The 15245-nt window shown below is 41.4% G+C and overlaps 1 protein-coding gene across 3 annotated transcripts in view; it reads right to left on the minus strand.

Annotated features, from left to right (window-relative positions):
* Nucleotides 1-15245, minus strand: part of pak5 (p21 protein (Cdc42/Rac)-activated kinase 5) — a 146364-nt gene that overhangs the window by 20298 nt on the left and 110821 nt on the right. For 2 of the 3 annotated variants that reach the window (XM_061901037.1, XM_061901038.1), the window contains 2 exons: nucleotides 8537-9382; nucleotides 2046-2255 (listed from right to left, as the gene is read on the minus strand). In XM_061901037.1, coding sequence (XP_061757021.1) covers nucleotides 2046-2255; nucleotides 8537-9382 — 1056 coding nt within the window. The remainder of the gene's footprint in view (nucleotides 1-2045; nucleotides 2256-8536; nucleotides 9383-15245) is intronic. The other variant, XM_061901039.1, reaches the window with a different exon arrangement.

Here is a 15245-nt window from a genome sequence, read left to right on the forward strand (position 1 = left end):
ACCCAGCCGTGGCCGTACACCTCCGACTATCAGGTACTGTTAAACTCACTAAAACTCTAGCAACATAATAGAAAGATAAGGGATTTCCCAGAAATATCCTAGTAAATGTGTCTAAAAACATGTTTTTTTTTTGTTTTGTTTTCTTCTAGTCCTTTGCTATCAATATCCTCAAACACAAATCTTTCATCCTCGCTCAAATTAATGGGGAAATTGTCGTTTTCTCGGTCTGAATAGCTGTTTTTGTTGGAGGCTCCCATTAAAATCAATGTGAATATGTGAGGAACCATCAACATGTGACATCATCGTCTGCGACTTCTGGTAGAGGCAGGGCTTTTCTCTTAGCACCGAAAGTTGCGAATTATATCGTGGATGTTCTCTACTACATCCTTTCAGCAAAAATATGGCAATATCGCGAAATGATCAAGTATGACACATAGAATGGACCTGCTATCAACGTTTAAATAAGAAAATCTCATTTTAGTAGGCCTTTAAATAATGGAACTTAATGAAGGTTTTACATTGGCCACAGTTTGACCCTGGAACAGATCCTTTCTGATCTACAGTGGTACCTCAATGAGTATTTTGAGATATGAGCTGTCTCTCAGCTTTTTGTTATAATTTAAGTTGCGAGCACACGTTGACTTACAAGCCTCCCTGGTTGAAGTAGTGACTGTCCAAAGATCGACACAATCCTGCCCTCTGACATCCTGAACTGAAAAAAGATAGAAAAAGCGGGCGACTGTATCATAGAAACAAACCATTAAAAATATGCCCTCAGTCTGCATCACATGAAGCTGCTGCTAATTCGCCTAAATAAAAACGATCCTAAATATTTGTTCAATATGGTAGCATTGTTAACCCAACAAGGGACTTCTCCCAGTAGCTCCACCCACTCTGCTGAGGACATTGTAATAAAGTTTTTTTGCTAAGAAAATTAAACTCATTAGAAAGGAGATTAAAGATAACACATCCCAGTTCCAACTGGGTTTTATTATGGCAGATACAAATGTATGTACGACGAATAATGCTGTACAAAATAATGTCTTTCTTTTTGAAGAATTAATAATAATAATAACTTAGATTTATATCGCGCTTTTCTAAACACTCAAAGCGCTCACAGAGAAGTGGGACTGAACATTCATTCACACCTGGTGGTGGTAAGCTACATCAGTAGCCACAGCTGCCCTGGGGTAGACTGATGGAATTAACAGAGAAACTCCTGTGACTCATAAATTGAACAAAACAAAGGTGTTTACTTGACCCATTTCCTGGGAAACTTGTCAAGGTGCTGTTTGTAATATTAAGACCATCAGCGCAAAATATTATTAACCTATCATTTTTCTTTGTTACTGTTCCCCTAGCATAAAAAAGCGGTAAAACAGCCTGACATATCACAAAAATGTGTCACATTTTGTTCTTACCGACACTGAGGTTATTACTTATGCGTTTGTTACGCCTTGTCTCCATTACTGTAACTTAGTATATTCGAGTCTCCCTATGTCTAGCATTAAAAGATTTCGGTTAGTTAATTGATTGATTGATTGAAAGGGAATTGCTGTACATTACATCATAAAACTAGTGTAGTTTTTTATAGTATTGTCTATTGTACTGATTTCAAACAATAATTGTAATCTAAAAGTTAGATTTTCTTTTTAAAAGGCATATTACATGTTAAAATTGTGATTTTATGGAAGCGCAAATTATATTGATTTCAATGGGTGGGGCTTATCTGAGATACAAGGGTTTTGAGTAACTAGTTTGTGGAAACAATTGAGCTCATACGTTGAGGTACCACTGTATTTTTTAAAACAAGACATTTGGAAGTGATGACTGTGTTCGATCTCAGAGGTTACTTTCTACTTCCACCAATATCTTGATTCACCTCCTCAGAAAATATGTTAGAAAATAACATACACCCTACAGTTAGACTGGTGGTGTCCAAAGTGTGTTTTAAATTGGCCAATGGGATACAGTAAAAATAATGTTACACACATATCAGAACATTATGAAGGAGCGTCACTTTGAAAACAGACTTGGTATTGTACCTGCGGAGTGTAAGGTGGGCTGGGCTGGGACGGGGGATGGTGGTAGGGCGAGGGCTTATAGTGGTGAAACACAGGTGGATAGGGCAAGTGCACTGGTGGGTACCCAGGGGGCTTGGCGTGGTTCTGAGGTAGCTTGAGGGGACCGCGGGAGTAGGTGTCTCCCGTCGCCAACTGAGGGCTGCCGTCCCGCGACGTCCGCTCGTATTCACCCTACGAAACGAAGGAACTTTATAATTAGCACCCAACAATGCGACCACTCACCACCCACAAGCCTATGTCGCCTCTAAATCTGCAACACACTCCTTCCTAAATATCCCAAGAATCCTGCGCATGGACACCAGCTACTACAGCACAAACACCTAATAAAAGCAAGAAGATTAAACTCTCCTCTTTGTTACTTTCTTTCACACACACACAGAGGGCAGAAAGAGGAGGAGGAGCCCTGACGTGTTGGGATGGTGTATAATTACATGGTGTGAACTCTTTTAATCAATCATTCTCAGCAGGTGTGTGAGGACTGCTGCTGATGGGACAGTCCAATCTCCCCCTCCGCATCCTTGGCCGGCACCGCTGGCTGGCTGTCAGCCAAGGGGTCTCCTGATCCATGTTGGTTAAACGCGCATTAATCTGAGTTTGGCAGGGTAATCAACAACCTAACTCAACTGTGAAATTGAATTCGGCGCTGGAACATCGTCGGGCCGCTTTTATGCTAAGGCTGCAGAAAAGGGGGGAAAGTGCCGCAACATCAATTTGTCACCGAGAGCTGCGGCAGGAAAGCGAGCTCACACAAAACAGAGAATTAAGGGAAGACGACAAAGAGAGAGAGAGGGAGTGTGTGTTTAATTTGTGTGTATTCTCCACCAACACCAACCTGCTACAGCCAGGGAATAAATAAAGCTACATTTGTGTAGGTTGCACCGGTTAAAGGAGAAGAAAAGGCAGGGATTGTTCCAAGGTTTGTCAGGCCGGAAGAATGGTGCGGATTGCTAAAGCTGCAGAATGCTTCCGTTTGTTCTCAGCCATGCAACAGCATCTGAGTGCTCATGGACTCCTCCTCGCCATCCTGCTTTCACTCTCACATATTCGTCTAAACACATGGAATAATGTGTGAAGCGTGAGAAAATGACCTCCTCCTCCTGAAGCACAATCCTGCATGGCTTGCATTCTCCATGACTGTTTTTTTATTCTCTCTCTTTACAAGCGGCTATTTACTGAAGCGTGCAGGTTAAATGGTTTTTCATCAAGGCGCCCTGGGATCGACATCAGCAAACCCACTTTCCGTCTCAGCTATTGGAGCCGAGGAGGAGGAAGGCAATAGTGCCGCAGATGCTATCACGCTGCGCGGCCGCCTTAATGGTGCACGGAGAGCGACATAAGGACCAACCCCCCTGTACAGGTTGACCGCACCAGTACCTCCTGCCCACCCCCACTGCAAGTGCTCTATAACTTGCAGATATTTGGACAAAATGTGACCGAAACGAAGTGCAAACTGCAACAGACAGGCAGCAAGATCAGAGTTGCCCTTAACAGTATAACTGGACAATTTGAACTTTAATCAGACAAGACTGAAGAAAGAATCCAGTCTGAGAAGTCGGATGTGATGGATGGCTGCCAGATTCTGCAAAACAGTGAATTACAATGATCTTGCTTAAAAGTGAGATTATGATTCTCTGGGATATTATTTTCACACAAATACACACCATGTTTACTTGTTAAAGCATGGGTGTCAAACTCTGGCCCGCGGGCCAAATTTGGCCCGCCCTGTAATTTGATTTGGCCCTTGAGGCAATATGAAATTAACATTAGCGCTGGCCCTCCGGTATTATACAGCGGCGGTGCTGCTGTAACAGCGCATTCACCGCTAATACTCATACATGCCAACCCTCCCGATTTTCCCGGACTCCCAAATTTCAGTGCCCCTCCCGAAAATCTTCCGGGGTAACCATTCTCCCGAATTTCTCCCCATTTCCACCCAGACGACCATATTGGGGGCGTGCCTTAACGGCACTGCCTTTAGCGTCCTCTACAACCTGTCGTCTCGTCCGCTTTTCCTCCATAGAAATAGCGTGCCAACCCAGTCCCATAATATATGAGGCTTTTACACACAAGTGAATGCAATGCATACTTGGTCAACAGCCATACAGGTCACACTGAGGGTGGCCGTGTAAACAACTTTAACAATCTTACAAATATATGCACCAAACTGTGAACCCACACCAAACAAGAATAAAAAACACATTTTGGGAGAACATCCGCACCGTAACACAACATAAACACAACAGAACACATACCCAGAACCCCTTGCAGCACTAACTCTTCCGGGACGCTACAATATACACCCCCCCCAAGCAATAAATAATGTTTTACTCATGCACTTTCTTGCTACTTCAAGGCTTGAATGTTTGATTCATTCATTATTGTTATTTTATTTGCAAATTTATTATTAGCCTGTGGAAAAAGTTTATTTTGGTATTTACCTCAGAGGGCTTCTAATAAAACAGAGGCATTCAATTTTTATTTAAATTTTATTTGATATGCCATTGATATTTTTTATTATTATTATTATTATTATTATTATTTAAAACTCGATTTTACATGTCACTATAAAGTTATACAGTATAAGCCTTGCTTGTTCAATATTCAATGCAAAACTTGTTTGGTTCCTTATTAAATGGTTAATTTGTACAACCTTGGCCCGTGGCTTTGTTCAGTTTTAAATTTTGTCCCACTCTGTATTTGAGTTTGACACCCCTGTTTTAAAGAATCATCATCAGTATTAATGAACTCAAATTGTGAGTGTTATCTTAGCATGTAGCTATGGTGTTTGTGTCCTCCTGTTCCACTCCTCATTGTTGCATAGTGTGTGGTAAATGACAGTAATTACATGGGACAATTGCAGTGTTCCAGGGTTTATTTAAATAGTGAATAAAGTACACAACAGCTAGTCCTTATTTTTCTGCTTTAAAGAACCCTTCTAGAAGTCTTTCTTTTAAAAAATGAATATAAACTGAAAATAATAATTCTAGTCAAATACATGGTGCGCTTGTTCACTAGACCAGTGATTCTCAACTTTTTTTCAGTGATGTACCCCCTGTGAACATTTTTTTAATTCAAGCACCACATAGTCAGAGCAAAGCCTTTTCGGCTGAAAAAAAGAGAAGAAGTAAAATACAGCACGATGTCATCAGTTTCTGATTTATTAAATTGTATAACAGTGCAAAATATTGCTCATTTGTAGTGGTCTTTCTTGAACTATTTGGAAAAAAAAGATATAAAAATAACTAAAAACTTGTTGAAAATAAATAAGTGATTCAATTATAAATAAAGATTTCTACACATAGAAGTAATCATCAACTTAAAGTGCTCTCTTTGGGGATTGTAATAGAGATCCATCTGGATTCATGAACTTAATTCTAAACATTTCTTCACAAAAAAAGAAATCTTTAACATCAATATTTATGGAACATGTCCACAAAAAATCTAGCTGTCAACACTGAATATTGCATTGGTGAATTTTTTTTTCACAGTTTATGAACTTACATTCATATTTTGTTGAAGTATTATTCAATAAATATATTTAAAAAGGATTTTTGAATTTTTGCTATTTTTACAATATTTAAAAAAAATCTCACGTACCCCTTGGCATACCTACAAGTACCCCCAGGGGTACGCATACCCCCACTTGAGAACCACTGCACTAGACAATACAGTACAATCATGCACGTAAGAATGATTAGTCAAAATAAGTCAAACACAGTCGTCCTTTGCGACAAAACGCTTCAGAGTTTGCGGCTTCACATTTTTTAAAATGTATTTTCGCTTAAATTGAAGTATTTAAGCATACAAATGGCCTAATGAACTGAAAATATCAATATGACAGACTTGACCAAACCAATGGGCCACTGATTATTATATTTGATTAAACAATTATGTGAGTGTTTTTTATGTCAAAAAACAGATTTAGAATCGAAAATATCAGCCATCAGCGGGTTGAACCAGGGCGGAGGAACAGACTCGCCCTGGCCAGTGAGGCTCACCGGGGGATGGGGACAACAAGTAGGAGTCGTCCGTCACGCCAACAACAAAGCAGCAAGCAAGTCCTTTAGTAAATTTGCAGTTTGTTTGCGATGCGACTCCATCCTTGCTGAGTAAAATTAAAAAAAACATTTCTATTTAGAAATTTGCACGTTAGTCTAAATCGAGGGTGTGATTTACTTAGAATTTTTTGTGTAGGTCTTGCATGATGTACTGTATGTCGCTCACTGTAAATATCATCAAACATCAGTACAGGTAGTCAAATAAGAAGAAGAGGTACAAACATTTTCTATCAGCTTTGGTGCACTTACTATAAATGTGGAGATTTGTGTCATTTCATTATTCCGTAAGACATCCTTTTCCCTCTCTTGTTTTTGGAGCGCGTTCTTCATTTTGGCCTCTTACATAATAACCACATTAAAACGCAGCATATTATTTAAATGTGATCTTGTTCCGGGACGTCTCTTATTCCTTTTGTCGTGTCCCTCCCCCTGCACCTCGCTCCCCTCCTTTTATTCCCCCTCGACCTCGCTTTGTCTCCTCGGCTCGATATGTCACAGCTGCATGGTCGATTGTTGAGCGCTGCCGTTAATTGATCTGACTGCGGAGGATAATTCTGAATTCTCATTTTTTCATTTGGGGAAGAGTCCATGAATGTCAGAGTCAGTCTACGTGTCAACAAAGATAGACAAACTAAACATAGATTGATGGGATAAAAATACGGAGACCGGTAGACATAACCTATATCTATCTGCACCTGTAGATTGCATTGGTATTTATCTGCAAGGAATCATAAAGACAGGTGTTTCATTTGATGGGCAAAACAAAAATCACAATAACAAAAGTGATCGTAATGTCTTTTTTTACTTGATGAATTACTTGGAGTGCATCAGAAAGTAAAAAGGAAATAATAGTTCTCTTTGAGCACATGGTCATTTATGAACAATTAAATTGCACAACACAGCGGTGATAGAACCAATGTTGTAACAGCTGTAACTGCTCATTCAGCTTTAATACCACTGATGAGTTTATAACAACAATAAGACAAATGTAATGCATTAGTTTCACACCAACAGCTGAGAAGTTACATGTTTAAGACAAACTTAGACAGTTAATACATTAGTCGACAATAGTGACGTTGCCACTTGTGGGTTTTTTTTTAGATGGAAATGTGCGAGTCACTGCGACAGGAGACTGGAAAATTAATTCTTGATTTTTAATCTGCACTTTGCCGGTCACTCCTCTTAAATGGACAAACGTTTTTTTTCATTTCTGTAGCAGCTCAATGAGCATCATTTTTTTCGGAAATATTTGTTGCCATTATTGTTAGTTAGCACTTAGGCCTAAAAAAAAGTATCAAGCTGAATTGCGGTAGGGACAAGAATCTTGAAGGCTTCTGTAATGCCGAGGAGACCAGAGTGGCGTGGGAGGAAAGAAAACTGTCAGCTGCCATCCGATTATTCGACTAATTGTTAACATACTGAATCAAACTCTATCAAAAAGAGTCGTTAGTTGCAGTCGTCTGCTATCTAACATTCTTTACTGCAGTGTTTTTCAACTGGTGTGCCGTGAGATACAGTCTGGTGTGCCGTGGGAGATTATCTAATTTCACCTATTTGGGTAAAAAATATTTTTTGCAAACCAGTAATTACAGTCTGCAAATTATGTGTTGTTGAGTATCTGAGCTGTCTAGAGCTCAGCAGGGTAACCGTGTAATACTCTTTATTATCAGTAGGTGGCAACAGTTAGCTAATTGCTTTGGAGATGTCGGAAACAGCGAAGGTAAAAAAAAGTGTGTAATATTTAAACCAAAAATAAACAAAAGGTGATTGCCCCTAAGAAAAGGCATTGACGTTTAAGGAAGGCTATGCAGAACAAAACTAAAACTGAACTGGCTACAAAGTAAACAAAAACAGAATGCTGGACTACAGCAAAGACTTACTGTGGAGCAAAGGCGGCGTCCACAAAGTACATTCGGACGTGACATGACAATCAACAATGTCCACACAAAGAAGAATAAAAAACAACTGAAATATTCTTGATTGCTAAAACAAAGTAGATGTGGGAAATAGCGCTCAAAGGAAGACATGAAACTGCTACAAGAAAATACCAAAAAAAGAGAAAAAGCCACCAAAATAGGACGCGAGACAAGAACTAAAACCCAACACACAGGAAAAGAGCAAAAATCTCAAAATAAGTCACAAGGTGATGTTACAGGTTGTGACAATACACCTACTTTGAGACAAGAGCTACATTGATGCATGGTTGGTTATGGTTCATAGTCATATCCAACAATTGCGACAATGACTTTTTTCTGTCAACTGACTTTGGTTTTTTTAAGGATTTCTGCTGGTGGTGTGCCTCTGGATTTTTTCAACGCAAAAAAAATGTGCTTTGGCTGAAAAAGGTTTAAAAACACTGCTAGACTGTACGTAGATCAGTGTTTGTGTAGTTACCTTGTTGATGGTCTGCGAAGTGGCGAGGCTCTCAGACAGGCGAGGGTAGGTGTAGGAGCTGTAAGGGTGGGCCTGGGAGGGGTTCTTAAAGACCCCGCTGGCCGCGTATGGAACATTTGGCTCCTGCAGCCCAGAGCCGGAGCGGGACCGTTGCCTTATGGCCGGTGTGGGGCTGGTCTGCATCACGTAGGAGCTTTTGGGCCGCTTGTCGTAGTCATCCCGCATAGCACCATAGCTCCACTCGCTGTCTGGGTAGTTGATCTGCTCGCTGTGTAGGGAAGCGCGTGATGGTGTCCCTACTGATGTGTCCCGGTAGTCCTGGCTGGATGAGCCACCCACAGATGCCCGGTAGTAGCCGCTGGAGCCCACACCGCTCCCCGCTGTGGAAGCCACCTCATCAGTGGAGCGCCCCTTGCTCTCCAGATAGGTGTGATAGTCAGGGGGAAGCTTGCCATAGTCTGATTTTTGGGGCATGGCGTCAGGGTAGAAATGGCTGCGGATAGGGTGGCCATGGGAGTGGCCATTTTGTTTGGTGAAGCGATAGTGCCTTCCTAGAGCCCAGTCCCCATCCATCGGGAAGCCTTGTTTGCTTGGATCCAGAGAGTAGTCCCTGCTGGAGGAGTCCAGGTCGCAGGAGTAGCGTGAGTAGTAATGACTGAAGCCGTTCTCCTCGGGGCCGCCGGGTCGAAGGCCCATAGAGAGTTTGGAGATGGCGCCGGCCTGGTGGGCCCCCGGCGGGCTCTCTTTGCGCAGCGAATTGGAGCGCGTCACTGATACGTTGTCAAATTCCTCCAGCAGGCCGTTAATGGATGCGTCTTTGGGCGGCCGGTTTCCTCGCACGATTGTCTATGAGAGGAACACACACGGTCAGTAATGACATGCAATAGAGCACCTAAAAGCGTTATGGCAGCAGTCTTATAACGCTGGGGGTGCATTTCATTTCAGTTCAGCCATTCTGTCTGAAAACTGAATGAATTGAAATTTATTGATGGACACAATTTCAATTCCTGTGTATCAGGGGCTTTTGGGACAAGTATGAGTCAATCATCACTTTCAACAAATGAGCAGGCATTTAGAGACCATGCGACAGTCCATTCGGGAAACGAGGTGACACCTCGGATCCTTACAGGAAACCAGCGGTGGATCTGAGCGACCCATTTACCTCGCAACAGATTAGCTTCATTTTCAGTGGGAGCATCAGGTTTCACGTTCTAGTAGTCGTGACTTTGGTTTGGGAGACACACACGTAACACACAAAAGGGAGCGCGATTACGCATCTGCTCGGGAGCAGAGGCAGCTCAAACGTGCTCCTCATCCCCTCCTACCTTGCGCTAAGCCCTTTACACGCCTGTGTTGTTGTTGCTGTGAGTCACTGGGAGACTGGTGCTGCAGCTCAGTCAGTGTTGTAGCGTGGGTCACGACAGCACGCACTTGAGCGAGGATAAAAAATATATGAGGCGCAGTGGGTACATGTTTTTACAAATCTGCTGCGTGACCTCTGAGGGACATAGGTGGGGGTTGATGATACATATTTTCGTTGCTGGGCTTTGTCTTGTACTGCTATCCGTCTGCTTAACTGCAGGAATTTCAACCATGTTTTCGTTTGATGTCAGGTCTATAAAAATGTATAAACCCGCCCATATGTCAGCACTAACACGTGTGAAATTTACAGGCTGAGTTTTCTGCATGCATTACATTTTAAGCGGCCTGACTCTACACTATTTAAAGTGTGGCAATCACTGCATGAAAGCCGCTAAATTAGCTGTCATCTGCTACGCCCGCTACTGGGGGACACGTGTTTGACTTGCCTGCAGAAAGAAAGAAAGGCTGCAAAAACACTTCCACACCTTCTACAGTAGAAGGGGAGCGGGGTACAATATCAGTACTTGGAACTCTGTCCATCCATCCATTTTCTATCGCTTGTCCCTTTTTTAGGGTCGCGGGGGGGGATGGAGCCTAACTCGGTACACCCTGGACAAGTTGCCACCTCATCACATGGCCAACACAAATAGACAGACAACATTCACACTCTAGGGCCAATTTAGTGTAGGCAATCAACCTATCCCCACCTGCATGTTTTTTGGAGGTGGGAGGAAGCCGGAGTACCCGGAGGGAACCCAGAGGGAACCCATGCAAACTCCACACAGAAAGGGAATGAACTCAGGACTACTCAGGACCATCATATTGTGAGGCACATGTACTAACCCCTGTCGCACCGTGCTGCCATATTGTAGTAAATTGTTAGCTTACTTGGACGAGTTTGATTACAAACTTAAGGCCTGATCTACTAAAGTTTGCTTGCACTAAAAACATGTGCAAACTTGATAACCCACGCATATCTGATACTAAACCTATTAAAGTTGCGCACAAAGGATTCCAACTCTAAAGTGAGCAGAATAAGAAGTGCAATCTATTTAGTGTGTCTGCCATTACAAATATTTAGAATATATGTTGATCAGAATGCCCACAGTACTTGGAGGATGAGAGAAAAATTAATTTGATTTATCAACGCTAATCAAAGTTCTTCAGGAACTATTTTGCATCTTTATTTAGCACGTCTGAAATGCACGTGCAAATTTACACAATTACGCACAAATGACAGTGAGAAAGGAAGTGCTTGTACTGCAAAGACAGATGAATAGGAAGTCCTTCGTCCAACATGTGTGTCAACATATTTGTACTGTCATAAATAAAATATATGACCTATGGTCTATTCGGCAATATAATTTTATAGCTGCTGGATGACATGCCCCTCCCAGCTCTGGTTGCTGAACCTTGCGGCCCATCCTAGAGCAGCCGTCCCGACCTTAATGTATCTCCCTCCCCCCACTGAATGTCTTTTATTTATTATATTGATTGATTTTTGTTAAACTGAATGTCTTCTATATATTGTGCAAAATCCAAGTCCATGCGCATTTGTGGTTGTTCTACTTTTTTCAAAATGCACATTTTGTACATTATCCTTTAATTATTGCTTATCTGTATTTTATTTTTATTTTAGTTTTTCCTTTGTATTTTGCACAGAGCTATAAAAGTACATACATTTTACAGTCGGTTTACACCTTGGTTCAGAGAGAGATGTTTTTTTCGAATTGACCTGTATGTCCAGTACATGTTGAAAATTGACTATAAAGATGACTTTGACATAAGAAGCTGATTGAAACAAATGCAACTGATTTGCTTTGGTGTGTGTTGACATGTTTTTTAAATGAGATTTGTTTTTTCATTTAGGATATATATTATTTTTGTATATCTCCCATTTGAAAAAGTGTCTTCCAATACGTATTGCCTTGCATTTTGATCATTTTAGACGCATGAATGCGCTGCTGTTGTGATGGTCCCGCTTCCCTGCAGTGTGTTAAAAATAGTTTCTGTTGTCAACAGATTGATTCTATATTGCAGAAAGGGTGGTACTGTATATATAAATGTTTGCTGCTATAATTCAGCAACAGCATCAAGGGTTAGAATTGGGGGTTACTGTATATCACCAAAAATGATTCCCGGGCACAGCCACCGCTGTTGCCCACTGCTCCCCTCACCTCCCAGGGGGTGATCAAGCGTGATGGGTCAAATGCAGAGAATAATTTTGCCAATCATGGGTACTTTAACTTTAAATTGAACTTAACATTGCACATAGATTGGAGAGCACAACATGGATGTGGGGGCACATAATGCCAGTAGTACATGCAAATAGGGTTGCATTTGCGATTTGCAGGTACATTTTTTCATTGGATCCCAGCACATTGTAAAATTATATTTCTTAGAAAAAAGAGCCAACATGCAAAAGGAGAAAGAGTTTGAAATCATATTTTAATGATCAGATTTAATGCAGCACTAAGCAACCTATACATATCAGAAAATATTGTCATAACTTTTGGGATGATGCATGGACTTACAACTGGTTGAAAGACACTCGTGTCATGGCCAGTGACGTGCTGTCAGGGCATGCAAGTGAGGCAGTGCCTCACCTGCCACCAGGTGGCTTAACCATGAGATGTTCCACAACGAAGTAATAAAATAAAATAAGTTTTAATATTTCTCTTTTGGTCTATGCTTTCTATGTGATTTTGGTGTGGTTCCTGTATATTTTGATCATTTTCATGGTCAAAATCGCAGAAATTCCATGTTTCCGGATCCAAACAATGCAGCAGATGAGAAGTGTATTGGACGTGTGCGTGTGACGGGGCGCATGCTTGTTGCCACGTGGAAAAGGCAGGTCTTAGGCACCAAGTACCTGTGCCTCAAGGTAGGGGGCAATATATTGTCAACTTGCAGTTCAATGCCTCAGCAGTACTCTGACTCGCCACACTGGGAGAAGTAGGGGCGCTCAAGCTAGCAGACACAGGTCTCTCCAGCGGAAGCCAGCATTTTTTTCTTTTCTTTTTTTTTTAAACTGTATTTATAACAAGGGGGGACAGGACGATTGATCCGTAATAAGGAAATAATTAATGGAGCCATGTATCGTGAGATTTTGAGCTAAAACCTCATTCCATCAGTAAGAGCTTTGAATGGTTGACCAAATACTTATTTTCCACCATAATTTACAAATAAATTCTTTAAAATTCTTACAATGTGAATTCTTGGATTTTTTTTCACATTCTGTCTCTCACAGTTGAAGTGTACCTATGATAAAAAATTACAGACCTCTGTCATCATTTTAAGTGGGAGAACTTGCACAATCGGTGGCTGACTTAATAAAGTTTTTGCCCCACTGTAACCATGAAAATATGGAGAAGCTGCTGATGGTGTGTTTGACGGAGAAGCAGCTAGAAAGAGATTCCGTAAAAGTCCACTCACCTAGGTAAAGCCTGTACATTATTATTATATTACTATATAAAACTACTGTAGGTGTTTTGCATTTTATTGTATTGTTTTTCGTACCGTACAATATTTCGAATTTCCAGTTTGTTTTTATTTTTAAAGGGCATGCTACATATTAAAATGGTGATATTTTGGACCGATTAATTTGATTTCAATTGTTGTTGTTTTTTGCTAAAACGAGTTTTCCAAGGTAGGAGCTGCATCACAGAAGCAAGAGTACTTAGGTACCACTGTATTATACATTTTAAAATCTTTCAGTATGTTGCTCTCAGTATAAAAAAAAGTTTGGACACCCCTGCTTTTGACCATTCACTTTTTTTTTTTTTTTTTTTGTCCTGTCCAGCTAATCAGGCAAATCATATAGTTGATGTAGATGTCCATATCGGCTGTTCAGATTTACTTTACAAAAGAGAAGTGTAGGATACTTCTCTTGGTGCCTTATTTGAATTTGACTTTATTACATGTATTTAAATTATCATTTGGTGCAGCCGGGCCGGAGCTGGAGGGGATAGAAAGAGAAAAAAAGGAAGACGGAGGGGGAAATTGTGGGAATAGAAGGGGGATTAGACAGGGAGACAAAAACAACAACAGCAAATACAACAATAACAACAAAAACAACAACAACAATAGAACACCAGCACATACGATATGTACAAAAATGATCGTAAAAGTCATAACAAGGAAGCAGTTAGTGAAAGAAATAATAATATAGAAATGACAATGAGCATTTTTACACTACAACTGGAGCAATACAAATACCAATAGAAAAAGCGCTATTGATCATGAACAATACCAATAGTTTACCTCTATTATCAACAATACAGTTGTTCAAATGTAACAATACATATTTATAATGATAACTAGAAAAAAATTTTTTTAAAAAGAATACCGAAAGATGGAGGAGAAGAGAGAGAGGCAACCTATATTAATCTTGTAGATTGTTATAGTAACAATGGTTTAAGCTTTGTCAGTGTGCCATGTGTTACCCAGTTTACCCTAGGGCAACAACGTTGATATATGTTTGATGAAACCTGATTATGTGCATGAGTGTATGTATGTATGTGTACTTGTATATGAACAGAATGTGTATATGAATGTTTGTACAGTAAATTTATATGTACAATATATGTATGTTTGTTTGTACAGTGAATGTATATGTACGGTGTGTGTATGTTTGTACCGTGAATGTGCGTGTAGATGGACGAACTTGGAGTATGTAGGTATGTACTGTATTTGTGTATGTATGTGGGAGCGTAGGTACTTATGTATGTACGTTTGTATGTATGAATAACGGTGTGTGTGTGTGTGAGTACATGTGTGTTTGTATGTACAATTTATTTGACTCCCAGTGTGCGTGGGAGCCAGAGTACGGCGCCAGCCGCCCAGAAAGCCCAATCCAAACAGCAGGTGTTGGGGGAAACCACGGACCACCGGCCCCACGCAGCCAGTCCGGCCAGCGACGGGAACCCCAGAGCCCGGCCCACCGTGCCGCCCGGAAGACCCAGCAGCAGGCTGTAGACAGACGCGCCCGGCAGAGGACAGGGCACGAGAGAAGCAGCGGACGGCCAGACCCCAAACCAGCGAGAGACAACCCCCCACACGAGCAGAAAGACGGGACTCCCCGCCCGGGGGAACCCAGAGACTCCCCGCAACCGGACGGGAAGAGCATCCCCGCCCCACCAGCACCCGGGCCCCCACAACCCCACCCCCGGGGAGCACGGCGCGGTCCACACCAGGCCACCCCACCCAAATCGGCCGCCACAGGACCACCCAGCGCTTTTGAGCATTCACAGAGCACTCATGTTTCCACAGGATCATACTAAAATTAACCTCTTAGCTTGAAAAGAACTTAGGCTCATTCTTCACACAACACAATTTTTGAAGCACT

The sequence above is a fragment of the Nerophis ophidion genome, linkage group LG05 (assembly GCF_033978795.1).
Source record: "Nerophis ophidion isolate RoL-2023_Sa linkage group LG05, RoL_Noph_v1.0, whole genome shotgun sequence".
Taxonomy (NCBI): Eukaryota; Metazoa; Chordata; class Actinopteri; order Syngnathiformes; family Syngnathidae; genus Nerophis; species Nerophis ophidion.